The 23814-nt window shown below is 47.7% G+C and overlaps 1 protein-coding gene and 1 long non-coding RNA gene across 3 annotated transcripts in view; one reads left to right on the top strand and one right to left on the bottom strand.

Annotated features, from left to right (window-relative positions):
* The window catches only part of PPP1R16B (protein phosphatase 1 regulatory subunit 16B), a 101131-nt gene that overhangs the window by 20691 nt on the left and 56626 nt on the right, over window positions 1–23814 (top strand). Inside the window, exon 2 of one of the 2 annotated variants that reach the window (XM_040447067.1) lies at window positions 6884–7234. The exons of the other annotated variant lie outside the window; for it this stretch is intronic. Coding sequence (XP_040303001.1) covers window positions 6985–7234 — 250 coding nt within the window. The 5' untranslated portion in view covers window positions 6884–6984. The remainder of the gene's footprint in view (window positions 1–6883; window positions 7235–23814) is intronic. 2 annotated transcript variants of the gene reach the window in all.
* LOC121012202 (uncharacterized) lies at window positions 12795–14352 on the bottom strand. The gene is made up of 2 exons (XR_005782013.1): window positions 13611–14352; window positions 12795–13151 (listed from the first exon to the last, which is right to left on the bottom strand). It is a non-coding gene; the product is annotated as an uncharacterized LOC121012202 (long non-coding RNA).

The following is a 23814-nucleotide window of genomic DNA, read 5'->3' as shown; positions in this document are numbered from 1 at the left end:
TTTCATCTGCCCAGACCTCATACAGACACCTGTGGGAGAATTAAGTGCCTGCCCTATTTCCCCCTGCTTCTGATTTCTCTCCTTATATCACACACACTTCCTGGGTGGTCTCACCCCAACCTGGCCTCTGCAGACCGCTTCCACACCTGCCTCGCCAGCCTGGCCACGCCGCTGACCACGCCACTGACTTTCGGCCACGTGTGCCCAGCTCTCTGCAGGATGGCCCTTGCGGACGTTCCCGCAAAACACTGGGCTTCATATATCTCCATGGGTCTGGTGTTCCTACAAATGAGGGCCTCCTTGGGGATCCCCTTTAAGTGCTGATGATGCCGTTGGTCTCCCAGGTCCTGACAGTTTGGGCTGCGTCCCCATCACCATCCAGGGCTTCCTCTGAGAGTGCGGACAGGTGCGCCCAGGTCTCGGAGGGGGCCGGTCCACAGCCCATAGGAGCCGGGACTTCTGTGGGCTGCCCCAGCACCCAGGCAAGTGCCCTGCCTTGGGGGCCGCCCAGCTGCTGTGTTAGCAGCACGATGGCAATTCTTTAATTAGACCTAGCAGGGTTTTCTCGGACGGGGGGGTGGGAGGAGGTGTGTGGGTCTATTGGGGGAAACTGGGTCACCTGAAAACCAGCAGTCAAGAGGGAGCTGTCCTGGAGCTCCAGCTCCAGGGAACCTAGAGGGGTGAGGCAGGAGGGGCTGGCAGAGAGAGCAAAGTCAGAGGAAAATGTGCTCTGGCCCCTTTTATTTTGGCCCTTGGGAGGCACCGTCCTCACCTTGCTGCAGGGGGCTGGGCAATTGCCCTTAATTCTGTCCTCCCGAGCACACTGCCCTAGCCGGGGAGGACACTGCAGTGAGTGCCTTCTGTCTGCCTGGGGCCTGCTGCCATCTATCCAGTGGCTAAGGACTGTGCCTGTCTTTGGCCCTGCTGTACCCCTAGCCATCAGCACAGTCCTGGCACGCGATAGGTACCGATACCCAGGAAATATTTGTCAGATGAAATCATGAGTTCACATGAGTGCTTCCCTTATAAAATTGTCATTGGCCATCAATAGCCCGCTGGATATCCCAAACGCCAATCACTTACAATTTTTGCCAGCATTGAGTGCCATCATTATTTCATATTTTTGGCAGCCACCTTGCTAGTTTTCCACGGAAGTGGATTCATTTCAAAAGGAAATTTTATTTATTTATTTTATCACCACCATAAATAAACAGTAACTGCGAAAACAAATCCACAGAAAACAAAACAATGTTTTCGCGTTCTATCCCCAACGCTATGAGCCTGAGGCCCGCCTTCTCTTTGTTTACAAGGGAGATTGACAGGGTTATAATGATGTTTAAGGTCTATGAGCACCCCACGGACACTGTCTCCTGGAGAAAATCTGATGGATTAAAAAAGAGACGAAGAAGAGAAGTTGCTCTTTCTCTGAGTTCCCGTGATGTTAAATCTTGTCCCATACTTTTGAAAATTTTCTTGGAGTGGATTCTCTTTCCACACTTAGGGAAACACTTGGCTAAGAAGATGGCTGGGAGTCCTTAGAAAAGGATTAAGTGCTTTAATGAACAGGATAAGTGATTGGTATGCTTCTTATCTTTAGTCTTGGCAGGCTTTTGGTACCTCTCACTTAGTGGGTGATCAGTAAACACTCAATATTGCAAAAAGGAGTAAGTGTGTACAGAATGTGAGGGCCAAAAGCAATCTTGTGGAATACTCAGGCCGATCTGACCGAAGGGGAAACGGCGTTCTCCAGTGAGTGATGGAGAATCTGCCGCCTCCTGAGACCACAAGCCCCTCGCTGAATTGTTTGTTGGGCCGCTCTGAGGACAGGTGCACAGCACTGTGCCCCTGTGCCCACTCCTGTTCTTCCCTGGGGAGATACATAGACTCTCTTTTCTTTCTTTCTGGGTATTTGGAGACTGCTGTCTCATTCTGCCTAAGACGGGGCTTGCGAACTCAGATGACCACAGGAGCCGGCAAAGTGATGCCAATTAGTGAAGGAGGTCAGGTGGGGTAATGGGTGGGAGGGTAGTGTCCCTACCTGCATGGGACAGTCCTCCTCCGCATCTGCGGGTTGTTGCCGCGTGAGCCCCGTGTGGCCGATGCTGAGATGGTCTAAGAAAACCTGAAGATCTGATTTTGGATGTTAAAGGTTCAAGTTGTAAACATTAGCAGTACATTACAGCGTGATAAAACATGGTGTGGTCCAACACCCAACCAGCTGGCCAGCCAGATGCGACGTGGACCAGGGGGCTTCCCAGTGAAGTCTGGCCTCTCGCCACAAATTGCCCTCTCCCCCGCCCTGCCCCTTCTTCTTTTTGGGCTGAGCAGCCCATTCTCCTCAAGCCGTGACTGTGGGTGTTGGTCCCTAGAATTCCCTCCATGGCGGTCGGCCCCCCTGCATGCCTTTAAACACCGCCCAGCTTCCTCTCCGCCTGTGTCTGTCCTTTTCATCTGGCAAACTACTCTTCCTCATCATTCCCCTTTTTTTTTTTAATTTTAATGTTTATTTATTTTTGAGAGAGAGAGAGAGAGAGAGAGAGAGAGAGAGAGTGTGTGAAAGGGAGAGGGGCAGAGAGAGAGGGAGACACAGAGTCCAAAGCAGGCTCCAGGCTCCGAGCTGGCAGCACACAGACCGACGCGGGGCTCGAACTCATGAACCCCAAGATCATGACCTGAGCCAAAGTCGGATGCTTAACCGACTGAGCCACCCAGGTGCCCCTCCTCCCCCTCCTCGTTCTTAATGGTTGTCCCCTGCTCTGGAGAGCCTTCCTCATAACCCCAGGCGGACTGGCTCTTCCATTTTCTAGCTAGGATGTGATGCTAGGTAAATTACTTAATCTCTCTGTGCCTCAATTTCCCTCTCTGTGAAACGGGGATGATGATAGTACCTACCTCATTAGATTGCCAGGAGGATGGAAAGAATCTGTAGATACACTGGTAGACAGACAGAAGACAGACAGACTGGGGTTTCCTAGAAGGTAGAGCTAGTCCGTGTTCCATCTCTGAAGCAGGGCTTGTCACAGAGCGGGTATGCGTTCAGCGTTTGATCACTTGAGGAAGTGGGGAGACGTGAATATGTGGTCCGCCAGCTCTGGCCATCACGATGAGATGATGTGGTTGTGAATACAGCGCTTCCGAACTCCCCACTTTTGAAAAAGGCAACCAAAATATCTATCTAAATGGCTAAAATACGACACAGTGACAGCACCAAATGCTGGTGGAGGAACCGGAATGCTCATACGTCGCTGGCGGGAATGAACAATGGTACCGTCACTCTGGGAAACAGTTTGACAGTTTTGTTTTGTTTTCACATAGAACTAGTCATGTCATTACCACATGGGCCAGCAGTTGTACTCTTGGGCATTTGCTCCAAAGAAGTGAAAACTTGTATTCACACAAAGCTTGCACATGAATGTGATAGCCCCAAGCTGGAAAGAGCCCAGACATTCTTCGGTGAGTAAAGGGTTAACACACCGTGGTACATCCGCACAATGGAACCCTACTCATTTTCGAAGTGACAAAATTCTGGAGATGGGGACCAGGTTAGTGACTGCCAAGGGCAAGGACGGGAGTGCTTTGAGAGAAGGGAGGTTAGGGATCCTCGGGTGATGGAGCTGTTCGTACCTCGACCGTGGTGGTGGACACACAAACCTACACGTCGGATGACGTTGTGTAAAACTAAACACACACACACAAACGAGTTCATGTAAAACCAGGGATTTAAAAAAAAATTTTTTTTTTAACCTTTATTTATTTTTGAGACAGAGAGAGACAGCATGAACGGGGGAGGGTCAAAGAGAGAGGGAGACACAGAATCTGAAGCAGGCTCCAGGCTCTGAGCCATCAGCCCAGAGCCCGACGTGGGGCTCGAACCCACGGACCGCAAGATCGCGACCTGAGCTGAAGTCGACGCTTAACCGACTGAGCCACACAGGCGCCCCTTTTTAATTTTTTAAATGTTTGTTTATGTTTTGAGAGAGACAGAGACAGAGTGTGGGAGGGTCAGAGAGAGAGGGAGACACAGCATCTGAAACAGGCTCCAGGCTCTGAGCTGTCAGCACAGAACCCGACGCGGGCTGGAACTCACGGACTGCGAGATCACGACCTGAGCCGAAGTCAGACGCTTGACCGACTGAGCCACCCAGGCGCCCCCAGGGATTTTTTTTTAAAGTTTATTTATTTATTTTGAGAGCGACAGAGAGAGCACAAACGGGGGAGGGGCAGAGAGAGTGGGAGAGAGAGAATCCCAAGCAGGCTCTGTGCTGTCAGCGTGCAGAACCTGACCCGGGGCTTGAACTCATGAAACTGTGAGCTCATGACCTGAGCAGATATCAAGAGTAGGACGGTTAACCGACTGAGGCACCCAGGCGCCCCAAACCTACTCTGAATGGATTGCTAGGTTGTGTCAATGTCAGGGTCCCCGGTTGTGATCTTGTACTACAGTTTGGCAGGATGCTATCATAGGGATAAACTAGGTAAACGTTGCCTATTATTTGCCACAACTGCATCTGCATCTACAACATCTCAAAATAAAAATTTTAATAAATTAATTTAAAAAGCATTGCATGGGGGCCACCTGGGGGGCTCAGCTGTTAAGCATCTGACTTCCGCTCAGGTCGCGATCTTGCAGTTGGTGAGTTCGAGCCCCACATCAGGTGAGCACGAGCCCCGCGTGGGGTGGGCTTGCGCCTCCCTTCTGGTGAGCTCCAGCCCCGATTCAGGTAAAAACACAAGCCCTAGGTGAGCCCCACTTTTCTCTCTCCACCCCCGCACTCCCCTCCCCTCATGCACTTGCATCTCTCTCTCTCTCTCTCTCTCAATAAAGAAATAAAGAAATAGGGGCGCCTGGGTGGCGCAGTCGGTTAAGCGTCCGACTTCAGCCAGGTCACGATCTCGCAGTCCGTGAGTTCGAGCCCCACCTCGGGCTCTGGGCTGATGGCTCAGAGCCTGGAGCCTGTTTCCGATTCTGTGTCTCCCTCTCTCTCTGCCCCTCCCCCGTTCATGCTCTGTCTCTCTCTGTCCCCAAAATAAATAAACGTTGAAAAAAAAAATTAAAAAAAAAAAAGAAATAAAGAAATAAAGCATTGCATGGCAAAACGAAACAAAAAGCAACCAAAGGCTGTAGGCCTGCTGTTTGTTTGTGTTTGTTTTGTTTTTTTGCTGAGTCTTACCTTCAGCTTCTGTTTACATTTGAATCAAGTTTACTCGGACCCTTAGGGCTTTTGCCCTCCAGCCTGGCCAAGCCAGCCCAAGCCAGCCCCTTCCCCATTTGCTTGTCTGCCCTCCAGACTGGGAGCTGGGAGGGACCAGAAGAACAACCTGGCCCAACCTGAGCTCCCAAGGGTCCAGGCTAAGGCTGAAGCCTGGTCTTTAGCGTCTGGAGGATGGACACTCTGGGAGCAGAGCAGGGAACCCAGAAGACCAGTGATCACTTCCTGAAGCCCAAGGCTATCCTGACCCCTTGGGACCAGCAGGCATTAAGGCATTATGCAAATGCAGACCTGCGCCAGTCTCCTGTCTAATTACCCAACAGCCCACAATCATCCACCAGCCTTGCTGTGGCTTCCCGGATGGGCTGCATTTACATGTCCCTGATCTTCTTCCTCCAAGCTGTTTCTGCTGTTAGTTGTATAACCCTTTTTGGTCAGCTCTCTTTATTCCTATCAGTTCTGGGAGGTGGCTACAACATTATAAAGGCAGGAAAACAGGCTTAAAGAGGTGCGAGTGATTGTGCCAAGACCCTTTCCCTGTGTGTGAGAACCCATAGGGTCTGTGCTGAATGAGGGACAGGGACCCGCTGGAATGAGATTGAAATTTTGTCGACTTCGTGTTGTCCAGGAATCTATGAGAGCAAGAGGTGTGATTTGTTTATTTATTCTTTAAAAAATTTTTTTCTTTAACCCTTATTTATTATTGAGAGACAGAGAGACAGAGCATGAGCAGGGGAGGGGCGGAGAGAGGAGGAGACACAGACTCTGAAGGAGGCTCCCTGCTGTCAGCGCAGAGCCCTACGCGGGGCTTGAACTCACAAACTGCAAGATCATGACCTGAGCCGAAGTCGGATGCTCAACCGACTGAGCCACCCAGGCGCCCCTATTGTTTATTTATTCTGAGAGAGAGAGAGAGAGCACAAGTGGGAGAAGGGCAGAGAGTGAGGGAGAGAGAGAAATCTCAAGCAGGCTCCTAGCTGTTAGCATGGAGCCCAATGTGGGGCTCAAACTCACAAACTGTGAGATCGTGACCTGAGCTGAAACCAGGAGTCGAGGCATAACCGACTGGGCCACCTAGGCGACCCACAAAAGGCATGATTTAAAAGAAAAATTTAAGGTCACCCAAAGAAGAAAACTTGAACTAAGATGTTCTAGACTCCTGTAGGTAGGCAATTACCAAACTTGCCTAAAGGGGTCTTAGGACCCCTTTATGCTCTTAAAATTAAGGATCTCCAAGAGATTTTGTTTTTGTGGATTATATCTGTCAGTATTTACCATATTATAAATTAATACCGAGAAATGTAAAATATGGTATTAATTCCTTTAAAAATGACCAAAACCCTTTATGTGTTATAGCAGTATAACAAGCTCCTTATATGTTATAACACTATAACAACCTTCTGTGAAATAACAATGCAACCCCAAAAAAGCAGTAATTATGCGGCGCGACGGAGTAATCACGCAGCTAAGGCTGCAAGGGTCACCATATTGCCAATAGATAAGTGTATCAAATCAACGCTTTGCGCCCTAGACTTCCGCAACGTTATAGGCCAATTATATCTCAATTTTAAAAAAGGAATAAAATAGTGTTCTCAACACGGGGCGAACGACACCCTCTGATCGGTGTTTTGAGCCTGACCGGCGTGTCCATCTGTGTCTCTCTCCCCGCACAGGCCCCACCATGAGGCCCCAGTCCCGCAGGAGCCCCCGCGCTCCGCTGGCACCCGGCGCACCGCGCTAGCGCCCCGCCGGGGTGTGGGGAGGCGCCAAGGCCATGGCCAGCCACGTGGACCTGTTGACGGAGCTGCAGCTGTTGGAGAAGGTGCCCACGCTGGAGCGGCTGCGCGCCGCCCAGAAGCGCCGGGCCCAGCAGCTCAAGAAGTGGGCGCAGTACGAGCAGGACTTGCAGCACCGCAAGCGGAAGCACGAGCGGAAGCGCAGCACTGGCGGCCGGCGGAAGAAGGTGTCCTTCGAGGCCAGCGTGGCCCTGCTGGAGGCCTCCCTGAGGAACGACGCCGAGGAAGGTAGGCCGCTCCGCCCTCGGCCCCGGGCGCCCCCCCCGCCCCCCCCCCCCCGGGGCTGGCCTCCAGGGGCTTCGCGGCGGAGGGGTGCCGGCCCCTCCCAGGTTTGGGCAGCCCCCCCGCAGGTGCTAGCAAGGGCGCTTACGTCGCGGGGCCTGAATTATGGGAGACTTTTTTTTTTTTCTAGCCTTTGGCTGATGAATTCCATGCTGATTTCCCTTCCCTCCGTGAATGTTTAGGCCCCCCTCCCCCCGCCCCCCCCTTGCGCATTTCTATTCCAAGTGTGGTGAACAAATTCGATCTGGTCTTGCTCCTCCAAGAGAGCCATACTCGAGGATCTTGCATTTAAGGCCCTGTTGGGCGCCCCACCAGCGCCCAGGGCGCTCTGTGTGCGGTTGAGTTTTGTCTGGCCTTGGCTGCAGAGCGGGGCGGGTGTAGAGCGGTGGTTAATAGCCCAGGCCGGAAGTTAGACTGCCCTCCCTTCTGAAGCTGGCTTTGTCTTTTAGACCCCGGGGTGACTCTGGCAAGTAGGCGGCTCACTTCGGTTCCCTGTGCCTTAGTTTGCCCCTCTGTAAGGTGGGGATAAATGCTAGTATCCGCTGCAAGGCCTTGCTGTGAGCATGAAATGAGGGAATATCCCCGAGTTCTTGGGCATGGATAGTCCCTCATTCTGTGTGAGGAGTTATTAGTATGCTTTATTTTATTGTGTTATGACTATAGTTTATTTCATTATATTTATATAATGAATATGTATATATATATATATAACGTTTGTCTAATGTACTATTTGTATGTGTAATTATGTTTATACATAGGGTGTTCATAAAGTCTAGAAACGGACAAATATATACAATGTTGTCTAGGACATTTTCACTCTATAAAGCGAACAAATAAATGAGCACGAACACACATAGAACAAACAAATGAACACGAACACATATAGATACACTCATAGAATCCGTTTCCAGATTTTATGGATACCCTGTACTTGTTACATTTGACTTCATTATGGTATTATCTGTCCTCCATCCAGATATCACAATACCCTAAAGACACGTGTAATAGGCACCCATGTTACAGATAGGGAAACTGAGACCCAGAGAGGTTCAGAGCCTTGACCAAGGTGGCAAAGCTGGGACCAGAAAGCTCAGGATGCCAGCTGTTGTCGCTGGTCTCATGGCCTCGTGGGTTTGTTTCCGGTTATATGAATGACTGGAGGATCCATGATTTGACCAAAGCTCTCTTCTCTGAACGTGCCCGGTCCTTGTGCAGCTGAGGTTTGCGTATGTGTCCTGTGCCCCCTCCAGTCCCCTCCTTCTGTACAGGAGTCCTTTCTGGCTGTCCCTGGAGAGGCCTAGCCATGCTTCCTGGGTCCCTCCGGCCTCCTCCTGCCTCTGCACCCCCTCAGACACGTGGTGCTAAAATAGTTGTTGAAAGAGGGACGGCACTTTCACTAGAGGGTGTTGGGTTTTTCGCACATTGCTCCTCAGGTTCTAGCACCTTCTGAGAAGCACATTTCTACTGCCCCGGCTATGGTGTTCTGGGAACTGAGCAGAAGCATTCCTGGAACCACTCAGCTGGAAACCGCGCAGCTGAGAGCCTGGGGTGAGCAGCCTGGGGGGGGGGGGGGGGGAGAGAGAGAGAGAGAGAGAGAGAGAGGGAGAGGCTTGAAATGTCAGGCTCGGGGGACCGGCCCTGCGAGGCTCCTTCCCACACGAGATTTGCTGGGTGACGCGGCAGACCCATCCCACTCAGTGGGCGACACATCAATGATGTCTGATTTTTGTCGTGGGTGGCGGTTCATCATCTCTTCTTTTGCCACTCGTCTTTTCTTCCCTCTTTCCCTGACAAAGCCCCACTCCCCTCCCTGAAGGGGCTCTGTGAGCTGGCTGACAGCTCAGAACAGGGGCGCCTGCCCGGCCCCAGCGTGGGCCCCACACCCTCATAGGCGCCCACGTGCCGCTGAGAAGGAGCCCTGGGCTCGGGGCCAGGACCGCGAGCCCCCTTGGCCTTGCGCGCAATCTGGAGCGGCTTGTTACAACCTCTCTGGTCCAGTTTCTGGGTCTGTAAAATGGAGTTTTGAACCTTGTCCTCAAGGGGGGGGGTGTGGCAAGAATTAGACAAGATGCTGAATGTGACAGCTGTCTGAAAAGTGACGCTGAACGCAGCCCCAGGGTGGTGGGCATTTTAACCCGCTTTTCCCCTCTGTGTGTGTGTGTGTGTGTGTGTGTGTGTGGGTGTTTTAACACACTTTTTAAAGAACCCAAATATCCATAAACACATTCTTCTTCTAAAACTCAACACAGAGGCATACACAGGGTCCCTCCCTCCACCTCTTCGTTCTTTCTGTTACTTTGATGTGTTTCCTTCCAGGTGCTTTTCTCATTTACCTGTGTGTTTGTAGACTTGGAGAATTCGAGAGGCCACGAATTGGGGATTTTTTGTTTTTTTGTTTTTTTAATGTTCCTATGTTTTTGAGAGAAAGAGAGAGACAGAGTGCGAGTGGGGGAGGGGCAGGGAAAGAGGGAGACACAGAATCTGAAACAGGCTCCAGGCTCCAAGCCGTCAGCCCAGAGCCCGACGCGGGGCTCGAACTCATGAACCGCCCGATCGTGACCTGAGCCGAAGTCAGACGCCTTACCGACTGAGCCACCCAGGCGCCCCTGTTTTTGTTTTGTTTTTACCCAAATGATGATACACTGGTTACGTTACTCTGCAATTTGTTTTTCCACCCACGTTTCTCCAACGTGTCTTGGAGGTGTTTTCATGCCGGTACCCCAGGATAATAGATCTGTATTATTCTTTTTAACTGCTGTGTAGTATTCCGTGGTATGGATTCACCAGAATTTAAACAAAAATCTTTTTTTAATATTTATTTTTGAGAAAAAGAGAGAGAGAAAGAGAGAGAGAGGCAGACACAGAATCCGAAGCATGCTCCAGGCTCCGAGCTGTCAGCCCAGAGCCTGACGCGGGGCTTGAACTCCGGAACTGCGAGATCATGACCTGAGCCGAAGTCAGTCGCTCAACCGACTGAGCCACTCAGGCACCCCATCAGCGGAGTTTTTGAACTGGTTCCTCATTGATAGGCATGGAGGCTTCCTCAGTAGTTTTGCTTTGGCCCAAGTGAACGTTCCGTGCACACAGGCAGCTGTGTCTCAAGGACGGACGTGGGAAAATGGAAGAGCCGGAGGCAAGGACATGTGTATTCAATTTGAACGAGCAAAGTGCTGGCCCCTGGGGCCAGCCGAGCGAGGGTGGACGGCCAGCATACTGGGCGCTGTGGTGGGCCGTGGGGTGGGGTGAGCGGTCCCCCCGGGGTCCTCAGGCGGCTGGGTTTGGGCAGGGGCGTGAAGCTTCCATCAGGCAGCCGGCAGTCTGGCCGGGCTACGCTCAGCTCCCTGGCAGCATGACAGAGCCCGCTGCTCCCAGCTGGCTGCGATGGTTTCTATGTGCCGGTAGAGCTGCTGTTGGGGAGGCTGCAGGGGCGTCAGCTCGCGGCGGGATGGGAATGGGGGTGGCAGCTCCCCCGCTCCCTTCAGCTCACAGCAGTGGCTGAGTCAACCTTCTCCACCTGCCAGGGCAATGTGAGTCGACCCAGAGAAAGGCAGCGTTGGGGAGGGACTCTCTGTATTTCCTTCTCTGGCTCTGCATTGCCTTCAGGCTAACGTCCGGGCACCAGGGACCCTCCTTGGCCTTGGACCTGCCTGAATCCCACCCTCAGGTGCCCTCTGCCCAGCATCGCCCCATCCTCCAGCCATCTCCTGTTCTTCCCATACGCCCTCGGTTCTCTTACCTCCCCGCCTTTGTATATGCAGACCCCTCTGTCTGGAACACTCTTTCCCCTGACTCCTGTAACCCTAGGGGTTGGGTCTTGAGTCTTGGGGAGCTGTCTGTGAGCCTTCTCTGCACCCCACTGCACCGCCAGTGAGAGCAGTAACTGAATAGACAAGCTGGCGTTTACTGAGAGGCTGTGCAGTGTCGTGGCCAAGAGTAGGCACTCCAGAGCCATTTCTCCAGGATTCAGATCCCACCTCTGCTGTGTCCCAGCTGTGCAACCGTGGGAAGGTTACTAAACTTCTTGGGGCCTCAGTTTCCCCGTCTGTGAAAATGAAGATGATATAATACACCTGCCTCAGAAAGTTGTCCTGGAGCTGGGGAGCCAGGGTGGCTCAGTTGGTTAAGCGTCCGACTTCGGCTCAGGCCATGATCTTATGGTTCGTGGATTTGAGCCCCGCGTCGGGCTCTGTGCTGGCCGCTCAGAGCCTGGAGCCTGCTTCGGATTCTGTGTCTCCCTCTCTCTTTGCCTCTCTCCTGCTTGCGCTCTGTCTCTCAAAAATAAATAAAAACGTTAAAAAAAAGAAAAAAAAAGTTGTTCTGGGGTTAAATCGACTTTACAGATGTTGGAGTGGCATGCTAAGGAGTAGATAAGTGCTATAAATTGTTGCAATTCTGCATTATGCGTGGTCTCCACTTACATAATCCGTTACTAGTATATACACCGATTGTCATCATTACTAGTATTTATCGAGTGCTTACTTGATGATGTATCAGACGTCATCTCAGTTCATCCTCACAACAACCCTCTGAGGTAGAGAGTCAAATCCCATTGTTTAAAAACAGCTCTATTGAGTTTTAATTTACATATCGCAGAATGTGCCCATTTTAAGGGTGCGATTCAATGATTTTCAGGACATTTACAGAGTTGTGCTCTCATCACCACAACCCGAGTTTTGAACATTCCGTCACCCCAAAAAGACACTTTGTGCCCACTTGTAGTCACTCCTGTCCCCAGCCCCAGGCAACCACTAGTCTGTTTTCTGCCTCTGTATCTTTGCCTTTTCTGGAATGTTCCACGTACATGGACTCAGCTAATATGTGATCTTTTGCGATTGGCTTGTTTCATTTAGAGTAATGTTTTCAGGGTGCGTTCAGGTTGTGGCATGTATCAGGACTTTCTTCCTTTTATCGCCCTTTAGTATTCCATTGTGTGGATATGCCGCATTTTGTTTCTCCGTTCACCGGTTGAGGAACATTTGGATCGCTTCCACCTTGAGTTATGATGAATAATGCTGCTAAGAACAGTTGTGTGCAAGTCTTTGTGCGGATGTATGTTTTTATTTCTCTTGGGTGGTTACCTGGGAATGGAATTGCTGGGTCACATGGCAAATTTCTGTTTAGGAAACCGCTAACCTGTTTTCCAAAATGGCTGTACCATTTTGCGTTCTCCAACTTCAGTTTGGCTATGTCACTTGCCAAAGATCTCTTAAGTTTTTAGTGTCAGACCTGGAACTTGAACCCAGATCTGGTGTCTCCGAAGTCCGTGCTTTTAGCATCTCCGGCTTTGGATTTTCCTGAGAAAACGAGAGAGCCACTCACCTGTGGTTCTGATCTGTCTCTCCCAGGGCCTTAAGGCCTTTTCCATGGCCACATGAGCGAGCCTCTGTTGAAACCACCGAACATTTGTTAAGTTGTCAGGGCTTCTGTTCTCTCAGAATGTGCAGGATTTTCTTTATGGAAACTCTGTTCACATTCCCAAAAAAAGTTTGAGTGGTTCTTCTATAGCCTAATTTTAACTCTTCAACTGTTATTCATTCTCACGGTAAAGGTTTTCAAACTTTTTTTTTTTTTCAAGCAGTGGAAACTTTTATGTGAAATTATGCAGAAACTCAATGTGTAACATGCGCGAAAGAGCCAGTCTGGCTGAGGTTGTTGGGGGGGCAGGTGTTGTGGCTACTGGCCCCTCATCCACCATCTGCCCTTCGGACCTCTCCCCGGCACGCAGGTGCACCGACAGACATCTGGCCTCTGCATGTTGTGCTTAAACGGTCGACTCATCCAAAGGAAATACAGGTCTGACTTTCACTTTTGATGATTTTCAAAAGGGAAGTTTTTCTTCTCTTAATTATAAAGATCATTCATCCTTGTAGGAAATTGTTAAAGTACAGAAAAAAAAAAAAACCCATTAAGACAGTAAAATCAAGATACCCAAAACAGCAACAACTATCAGTAACATTTTGGTATTTTCCTATTACTCAGGGTCCTGATAGGAAAGAAATGGTGCCCTGACATGAGGTAGTTTGAGAAAAGTTTAATAAAGGGGCAATGGCCAAAAAGCTTAGGGCAATAGTTCTCAACCTTTTTGGTCTCAGGGCCCCTTTATATTATTAAAAACTGAGAAATCTTAAGAGCTTTTGTTTACCTGGGTTCTGTATTGATATTTACCACTAGAAATGAAAGCTGAGTAATTAAAATAAACATGTGCTCATTAAACCATAAACACCAAGTTATCTATTGTTATCTAGACGCTAGTTATCTAGTTATCTATTGCTACATAGTACAGGAGCCCAAAATTTAGCAGCTTAAAACAATAAACACTTACTGTCTCACACAATTTCTGTGGATCAAGAATCTGGGGCCAACGGAGCTTGGGTGGTTCTAGCTTAGAGTCTCTCATAAGGTTGCAGACACCCCAAGGCCTAATGGAGCTGGAATAGCTGTGTCCAAGATGGCGCACTCACATGGCTCTTGGCAGGAGACCTCCGATTCTTGCCATATAACCCTCCTCACAGGGCTGCTTGAGTGTCTTCGGAACATGGCGGCTGGCCTTCTTCAGAGTGAGTGATCCGAGAGAGCAAGGGGGAAACCACAATGCCTTTTATGATCTAGACTTTTAAGTCACATATCATCCCTTCTGCCATATTGTGTTCATTAGAGATGAGTCACTAAATTGTTCAAAGGTAGGGGGATTAGGCTTCACCTCTTGAAGGGAGGAGAAATGGTGGGCATGTTCCAAAACCACCACACATGTTAACATAAATGTTTTTATGAAAAATACTGATATTTCTCAAAACAAAAAACATAGAGTAGCCTTGTTTTATACTTTTGCAAATCTTTGTAAGGTCTGGCTTAAAAGAAGGTGGCTGGATTTTTTTTTAATCTGCTTTTGCTTCTCTCTGTTGTGATATATTATTTTGGTTAAAGTAAATGGACAAAATCTTAATTCACACAGATATGTTGGAAAATAGAGGAAATATTTTAATTGCCTTTTCAGATAATTGTGGATATTCTTTAATGCTCAACTAAACTCAATAGGTGGTAGTTTTTTCTTATTTTATTTTATTTTATTTTTTATTTTTTAGTTTATTTTTATTTGAGAGAAGGATAGAGAGCAAGCAGGAGAGGGACAGAGAGGGAGACAGAATCCCAAGCAGGCTCTGCACTGCCAGCACAGAGCCTGATGTGGGGCTCGAACTCACGAATTGTGAGATCATGACCTGAGCTGAGGTAGAGTCAGACGCTTAACTGACTGAGCCACCCAGGCGTCCCAACAGGTGATAGTTTCTTGATGATTAATCTCAATGTGGAATCTGAAACCATATGAAGTTTTAGCTTTTCTTAACTTTGTTATGTTAAAATCCATTGGTGGCTTTGCGTTTTGAATGGCTCTTTTATCCATACCTATTTTTTTTTAATGTAATGTATTATCTGTTAGAAAATATTAGCTCAGGGGCGCCTGGGTGGCACAGTCGGTTAAGCGTCCGACTTCAGCCAGGTCACGATCTCGCGGTCCGTGGGTTCGAGCCCCACGTCGGGCTCTGGGCTGATGGCTCAGAGCCTGGAGCCTGTTTCCGATTCTGTGTCTCCCTCTCTCTCTGCCCCTCCCCCGTTCATGCTCTGTCTCTCCCTGTCCCAAAAAATAAATAAAAAACGTTGAAAAAGAATTAAAAAAAAAAAAAAGAAAATATTAGCTCATTTCTTGGGGGATATTACACCAAAAGTACAAGCAACAAAAGGAAAAAATAAGCAGGTGGGCCTATATCAAACCCAAAAGCTTATCCACAGCAAAAGAAACAGTCAACAAAAGAAGAAGCAAATTACGGAGTGGGAGAAAGTGTTTGCAAACTATGTATTAGATAGGGGGTTAATATCCAACATATATAAAGAACTCATACAACTCGATAGCAGAAGGCCCAAACGATCCAATGAAAAATGGGCAGAGGACCTGAATAGACATTTTCCCAAAGAAGACCTGTAGACGGCCAACAGACACATGATAAGATGCTCAACATCACTCCTCATTAGGCAGATGAAGATCAAAGCCACAATGAGGTATCACTTCATTTAAGACACAGAAGAACTATAATGACTTTGTGCCCATAGTAATAGCAAGGTAGATGGAGCAAAGAACCAAACCAAGAGAAAGCCCTGGGACACCTCAGATGCTATGTGCTGAGCCAAGAAGAGAAGGAAGGGGACCAGTAGTCATCTGCCAGGTGGAAGAAAGACACCTAGGGTGGTGTGGCATCTCAGAAGCCTAGGGAGGGAGGCATTTTTATTTTATTTTATTTTATTTTATTTTTATTTTTTATTTTTATTTTTATTTTTTTTTGAGGGAGGCATTTTTAGAAGAAAGGTCTGTCGGTTGACTCAGATGTTGCTTAGAGGTCGACAGTTTTTTATTGTCTTAATACGGTCTTTGCAAAGGAGATTTTTAATGACGCCCTCAATCTCCCTCGTCTGAATGTACCAAAATGTACGTAACCACTCCCTATGATTGGATTTTCAGGTTGTTTCCAATTTTTGCTACTATAAATGATGCCATAGCGATTATCATTGTTTATCTTCGTATGAAAGTATCTGGTCACGACTTTGGTTATTTACTTTGGGTAGATTCGAGGTTCATAGATTTGCGATATAAACATCTGCAAGGCTTTGGTATAAATTGCTTATTTGGTTAGTTTGCACCTCCCTCAGCCCGTGTCCAGCCTTGCCTCCCCTCTGCCTTGCTCATCGACACTGCTGGATGAACAGAAAGCTGACAGATTCAATATAGGGAAAATAGTCCTGTTGTCTTAATTCATGTATAACTAAGAAGTTTAATGTTTATTTATTTTTGAGAGTGAGAGAGAGAGAGCACGAGCAGGGGAGGGGCAGAGAGGGAGACACACACACAGAATCTGAAATAGGCTCCAGACTTTGAGCTATCAGCACAGAGTCTGATGTTGGGGCTCGAACTCACGAACCCTGAGATCATGACCTGAGCCAAAGTCAGATGGTTAACCGACTGAGCCACCCAGGCACCCTGAGAATTTTAAGGTTGAATACCTATTCGTAGGCTTACTGTGCATTCATTTCTTTATTTCTCCGAGTTGTCTATTTTTTTGTGTCTCCATTTGTTCTACTAGCTTGTTTCTTTTTCTTAATTGATTTCAATGACGGGGTAATGTTTGTGGGTGACAGAGGAGAGAAAGGGAGGAGAGACAGCATGAAAATGGTGGGGAGGATGTCAACCCTGTGCTGTCATGTATGATGCACACACTTTCTCAGAGTGTGTGTGTGTGTGTGTGTGTGTGTGTGTGTGTGTTTGCTTTAACATTTTGTGTATAGATCGTTTTTATGTAGTTAAATCTAATGATAGTGGCTTTTTTTCTTCATTATTTTGTTCTTTGCTTTTATCCCTTTAAAGCAGGGGTGACAAAACTATGGCTTGAATGCCACTGTCTGTTTTTGTAACTAGAATGTTATTGGAACACGGCCACACCCAGCCATTTACATATTGTCTATGGCTGCTTTCACACGACAATGACAGTGTTAGGTGATGGCAGCAGAGACCACGGGACCTGTAAAGATGAAAATATGCCCTTTACAGAAAAACGTTTGCTGACTCTTGCTGTAAAGTGTTTCTTCATCCAGTGTTGTATATTAACCTACATGCTCTTCTAGATTTTCGTGGCCTTTTGTAAATAAATTAAACACTTAATTCTTTTGGGACTCGTTACAGCGTAAAGTAGTAAATGAAAATCTGTCTATATCCATTTTGTTTCCAAGGCATTATCAATTGTCCGGCTTCCTTCCATTGCCGGGGAGTATGTGATGCCACGCTCGTACTCTGAGCCTCGTCGGTGAAGAAGGGTGACTTTCCAAGCTGTTTATTGTGTTCCAGCAATCTGATTCTGTGCCAGTTACGCAATGTTTTGATCCTAGCTTTCTAGTGTGGCTTCATATACGAGAGAACAAGTCCTTCCTCAAATTGCTCATCTTTTGCAAAACGTTCTCGGTTATTTTCAGTCGTACACATCACATTTAAGAACTTTCGGTCAAGCTTTCCCACTAGAGCTCAAAAATAGATTCCTCCAACATTGATTAATATCGTAGATCGGTAGAGAGTTTCGGTTTCACGAGATGCAGAGAATTCTGGAGATCGATGGCGGTGATGGTTGTATGACATTGTGAATGTATTTAATACCATGGAACTGGACACTTGAAAATAATGAAGCCGGTAGATTTTGTGTGTATTTTACCACAATTAAACAAATGAGGGGCGCCTGGGTGGCGCAGTCGGTTAAGCGTCCGACTTCAGCCAGGTCACGATCTCGTGGTCCGTGAGTTCGAGCCCTGCGTCAGGCTCTGGGCTGATGGCTCGGAGCCTGGAGCCTGTTTCCGATTCTGTGTCTCCCTCTCTCTCTGCCCCTCCCCCGTTCATGCTCTGTCTCTCTCTGTCCCAAAAATAAATAAACATTGAAAAAAAAATTTTTTTTTAAACAAATGAAAAACATTAAAAAACAACCCCCCCCCCCCCAATTTAGCCAGGGGCTGGAGGGAAGGGAGAAGGGGGAAGTCATTGTCTAATGGGTCCAGAGCTTCGGTTGGGGAGATGGAAAAAGTCATAGGGATGGATGGTGGTTTCGGGTGCACGGTAATGTGAATGTGATTAATGTCACTGAACCATACACTAAAAAGTGGCTGATACGGTGAGTTGTATCTTCTGTATATTTTACCACAATTTAAAAAAATTCATTTGGGCCAAACTGATTCCCTTGTCATGAGTTTTGTCTAAGCAGGCCAATGGCACCTGTCTCTACTGAGCAAGTATTCTTTTTTTTTTTTTTAATGTTTTCTTTGATGTTTATTTTTGACAGAGAAAAACAGAGCATGACTGGGAGAGGGGCAGAGAGGGAGACACAGAATCGGAAGCAGGCTCCAGGTTCTGAGCTGTCAGCACAGAGCCCGACACGGGGCTTGAACTCAAGAGCCGTGAGGTCATGACTTGAGCTAAAGCCAGACGCTTAACCGAATGAGCCGCCCAGGCACCCCTGGGCAAGTATTCTTTTATGCCCTTTAGGAAAGCTACAGATTTTTTTTTTCTGTTACCATATAAGTCCTGTTTATTTCTTGAAAGGATGGCTTTAAGTTTTTATGTATTAATTTTGTGGAAAGCCATTTTACTGTCTCATATTTTTTCAGTCGGTGCTTTTAGGGCTTTCGTGTAGAAAATAACCTTATTTGCAGATGATAAGGTTATCTGTTCATTCTGGTATTTCACTGAGGCTGTCATGCCTATAACCTCTGCTCCCACCTCTTCTCTCTAGGCTAACAACCCCCTGTTCCTTTTACGGATTTTTATAAGATGTGACTTTGAGGTTTGTGAACATGCTCTCCTTTGTTTATAGCTTTCCCGAGTCTGATCTGGCTCACCCTCAGGTGGATGGAACTGTCAGTTTCCTCATTCTGGTTGAGTGTGTCTATTCGTATGGCCCAAATTTCCATTGGCTTTTTGGCCAGCTGTCAACTCATATGGTGTTTATAAGAAACTAAAACCCTCAAGTGGGTGTCCCATTAGTGAAGTTACATCTTCCCCATCCTGTTGTTATGCAAGTGACTTTATTTTTGTCTTTAAAACATGTTTATTTTATTTATTTTGAGACAGAGAGCATAAGCGGGGGGAGAGGTGTAGAGAGAGAGGAGAGGGAGAGAGAATCCCAAGCAGCCTCCACACCTCAGCACAGAGCCCAAGGAGGGACTCCGTCCCATGAACTGCAAGATCATGATGTGAGCCGAAATCAAGGGCCACTTAACCAACTGAGCTAACACTGAGGGCTTTTTAAAAAAAACTATCTGTCAAAGTATATTTTTCATACAGAAAATGACAAAATTGGTTCCATTTACATGTGTGCCTATGTAACTTGTCCTCACTCTGAGCAATGGAACATCGCTGGCACTCTAGAAGCCTTGTAGGACACACAGGTGATTTTCAACACTGAAGTCGAGACTCTAAATTTATCTTGTTGAATTTTGAGCCCATTATCCACCTGCTCAAAAATTTGGACTTTGAATGATATAGTAAGACTTCTGTGCGACCAGTGACAGGAAATCCAACTCAAACTAATTTAAGCCTATGTGGCTACAGGGGGCCACCAAAAAGTGTCTGAATAATAGATCACTGTCAGCAGCTCAAAGTGTGTATTTTGTCCTTACAGTAACCTCCTTAGGAATAATTTCTCTTTCCAACAGTCTCCCAGGTTCACCAAGTCCCAGAATTGAATCTCATTGGCCAAGATGCCTACCTTGGAGCCAATCACAGGGGCTAGAGCGTGGATACAATGCTGTGATTGGTCTGATCTAAGCCACGTGCCCACCCCTGAAGTCAGCTCCTCCCAAAACACATGGCCTGACACTTGGAGATATGTTATACTTGCCCCAGGGAAAATTGGGATGCTGTTACCAGCAGGAGGGAGGATGGATGATGGGCAGGCCATAATTAAATATGTCCACCTTAGATGAAATATTCACCGGCACTTTCTATTCCGTGCCATTCACAAACACAATGAAATCAGCATTTGCCTTCTACCCCAGAGTTAGTTGTTCAGTAGAACTTTTTCTGATGATGAAAATGCACTGTCTGTTACGGTAGCTGCTTGAGCACTTAAAATGTGACTAGGAGCCTGAGGAACTGAAGTTTTGATTTTATTTAATTTAAAATCATTTTAGGAGTCCCCTGTGGCTAGGCTACAGGTTACTGTATCAGACAACACAGTCCTGGACCCCATCTAAATACTTGATAAGAATGTTAAGCAGGCTACAGCCAAGGAGAGCCTGGGACGCAACCAGAGACCCTGCTCCTTATTCGTGTATCTGAGCCAATCATTACCCATCAGGGATAGTTGTTTATCTGAAATGAATTTAACTATACTGTTTTGTAGCTGGTATGTGGGAACAATAGCAGGAGTCTCTACTATAAAAGAGAGAGAGAGAGAGAGAGAGAGAGAGAGAGAGAGACTTCTTGTCCTATATAAACTTCGAAGAAATTTTCCTCGGAGGATTGAATTATAACAAAACATGCAATGGATCAGGGTAGAATTTCACGCACAGACATTCATGAAACACAGTCTGGACATCTCCAGACTGGCAACAGTGGTTCAGTAGTGAACAGGAGGCTGGGTCAGGCCATAATGGAGTTCAGAGTCTAGCAAAGTCAGCATTTGAAGAGTGGATTGTGTTAGAGAGCCTTGTGAAGAACAGATGCCTAAATAGAGGAGGCTAGGAGATCACCGATGAGCAAGGCCATCTAAATACTGTCCAGGGGTCGGGACAATGTGACCAACAACTTTTGAAGGTCACCGCCCCTGGGGAAGGCATTGTGATTATGAAAAAGGAGACTTCAACCCGTCTGGATACAATGCCGTTAAACGTGATGATCATGTACTTCCTTGCGGCCCTCTGATTATAACTTGGCTTCGCACCCAGGTCTGCCTACAGGCACAGAACGAGTTGCCCATGCTTCAGTGAATTTCTGGAGTGCAAGACAATTCCTATCCTCAAGGGAGACTGTATTGTGGTTTTATTCAGCAGCCTCCTCTACTCAGATGGTAGGAGGCCACTCTTGGGCGAAAAAACCACTTGTGGTAGGCTGGTACACGTGGTCAGTCACCAAGATGAGGCCAACCCTGGGGCGCTCAGCCAACTGGCACTCTCCTGGAACCTCCTCAGACCCCAAACACTGTGACACCCGATGAGTATTTCCCCTGGATACTGACAAGGAGCTACGTGAGAGGCCGTCCGCTGCTCGCTGGAGACTAGACACATCCTCTCTTTAACATTTCTCAGTCCAAACTGACCCTGTTGAGAAGACAGAGGAGATATTTGGGGCATGGTTTATTCTTGTCTGGCTTCTCGGAACCACTGTTGCCTTCACAATGGAGTGAGAAAACAGTATTTCTTCCAGAGGAACTCAGGGGCTCTTTAAATGAGCAAATCCTAAGCCTTTCTACAACATTCACCAGAGCCAAAGTCATTCAGTAACCATGTGGAGGAAGGCTGGGGTTTAGCAAATAGAAGAAGGTTCTAGAATCTGCTCCAAGTATTGAATCGTCCTAGTACATCCGTCCCGTGTTTGTGCCAGCAAGCAGAGCTGATCCCACCGCCCCGTCCTCTGCCCGTCCCGTTTGGTGGAGACAGTTGTGTCTGGGGCAGAGGTGAAATCTAAATGAAGAGGTAGGAAGGTTGCTACCTCGGGGAGAGGGAGGTGGTACCTTCATCACTTACACTCGGAAAGCTACGTGAAGCCCAATCTTGATGGAGGAGCCGGTGTTCCCGGTCCTTCAAGAGAAACCCGAGGACACAGGCTTTTTGGCTTAAGGATCCCCATTTCCCCGGGATCACAGAGGTAGTCATGGCAGCTCTCCAAGTGAGTCATCAGCAAGAACTCTGCCGTCTCGGCTGCCTGTTGTTACGTAACAAACCACCCTGAAACACTCAGTGGCTTGAAACAACTTCTCAACGATCCTTTGGATTGACTGGGCATTTCTGCCGCTCTTACCTGGGCTCCGTATGAGGTTGCAGCTGTTGGCTGGGTCGGCCAGTGTCTGGGCGCAGCTGGGATGGCTGGGATTCTCTCTCCCTGCGGTCTTTATGCTGGGCTTCCCGCAGGACTCCAAGAAGGCAAGCTCCAGTGCACAAGCATGTGTCTGGCCTTTGCCTGCATCATGTTTGCTGATGTCTCATTGGCCAAAGTAAGTCACATGGCCAAGCTCAGAGTCCGTGTGGGAGGAGTCTGTACATGTGCATAGGTACTGAAAGGCGTGATTCGTTGGGGCTGTGATTGTTACAATCGACCACACACTCTAGACTTTGCTTTGCTCTACACCAGACTCCCAGCAACCCCGTGTGATAACCCTGGGCATATTGTTTTGGTCAAATGCTGTGATTGGTTGTTGATATATTGCAATGTCCGGGATGTACCAGGTGAACCAAACACTGTGCCATCCTGGACCCTGGGTTGAGCATGCCAAGTATGTGATATGCATTGACTCTAAAACCATGTGGCAGTCAGGATTCAGCACTGGGGAATGGTTCTCGCGTTTATTTAATTTTATTGCTTATTAACTACATAGCCACGACGATGATTTATGTGATTTCATAATATTATGGTGAACCCTCAGTAATTGGGGTTAAAGTCTGGATCAATGTTGAAACAGAAGCAGGAACAGAAAAATAATCATCAGCCAGATGGAACGAATTATTAGTTCACAAACGCAGCGTGCCCGAGAGATAGAATCTTTAAAAACATGGATGGCGTAGGGAAAACCGAATCGGAGGGGGCTTTCGGGGGAAAGGTGGGGAAGCCTTGCAGAGATGGTAATAGGCCTTGGGAGTTATCACGGAGTCAGACAAAACTAAGTTTTCATCTCTATTTTGTGGCCTCGGGTGAATGCCTTGATCTCTTTGCGCTTGGATTCCTCATCTGTGAAGTAGAGAGAATAGTAGAGAATAGAGATGCAGTCTGGACAGCACATACAGCCACTTAGCTATTGCTGTCATCTGCCGTTAGCCTTGGTTATCATGGGCCAGAGGCAAGGTTAACATCTCTTCTGTTTTCTTTCGGATCCTTCTTCCGCTCACCCCTACTGCCATAACTACTCCGTTGCCTCTGTCTGCACTTACTCAGTGCCAGCCTCCCATTAGTCATTCATATAAGAGTATTCCGGTTGTAGTCATTTACACTTTAGTGTGAAAATTAAGCCGTTTTACAGCAATTCTTGTCCCAAGCCAGTGGGAAATGAAAGGTTTGGGCCACCCCACATGATGTAACACTTAAAGGATGCTTGCATCAGGGGTTCCTTTCAGACTCCCTGGAGTGGAAGGGCCTGCCCCCCGGAGAGCTTCTGTCAGACTGTTGACTGAGACTGTAGAGCCCAAGGTGCCTGGGATCTCCTGGTTTCTGTGTGTCACCTCTTAAGGCGGCCGCAGATACCTGTGTTGCTCAGCCTGAGCCATTTGAATGTTCAAAACCCGGCTGTAATTATAAAAGCTCTTTGGAGGGACCCTAATTAGCTTCTATAAATGGCTTTCTCTGACCTTTTGAAGTTAATACGATTCCTTCCCTTGTCATTAAAAAAAAAAAATACCCTAGATTATTTCGCAAAACTTCTCCCAAGTTCCTTGGCCCCTAACGTTTTGTCAAAGAGACATGGTGGCCAACCTTCCTGTGGATGGGCAAGGTTTCTACACAGTCATTCCTTCCGGCTCATGACTTTCTTCTTCCTTTGCTGCCCACGGATGCTGAAAATAACTTGTTTTCTGGCAAGTTTGGGATGAGATTCCTTATGATTTAATCAGATCCATAATGAACCTCTCCTGGCTTTTAGGAGAGAGCATCTCAACCTGCAGGGAGGGTATGGGCAGGGCTGTGGGGGGGGGGGAGCCTCTGGGCTTGCCATCACATCTGGAACAAGGAGTGCTGCTACAAGGCCGTGCTACCCAAGCTGCCAGGGTCCCCCCCCCCTCGCTGGGACTCCTGGCTCTGC

This window comes from Herpailurus yagouaroundi, unplaced genomic scaffold (assembly GCF_014898765.1).
Source record: "Herpailurus yagouaroundi ecotype Mexico unplaced genomic scaffold, PumYag 196, whole genome shotgun sequence".
Taxonomy (NCBI): Eukaryota; Metazoa; Chordata; class Mammalia; order Carnivora; family Felidae; genus Herpailurus; species Herpailurus yagouaroundi.
The sequence above is the reverse complement of the archived record's forward strand: the minus strand, read 5'-3'. Positions and strand labels throughout refer to the sequence as shown.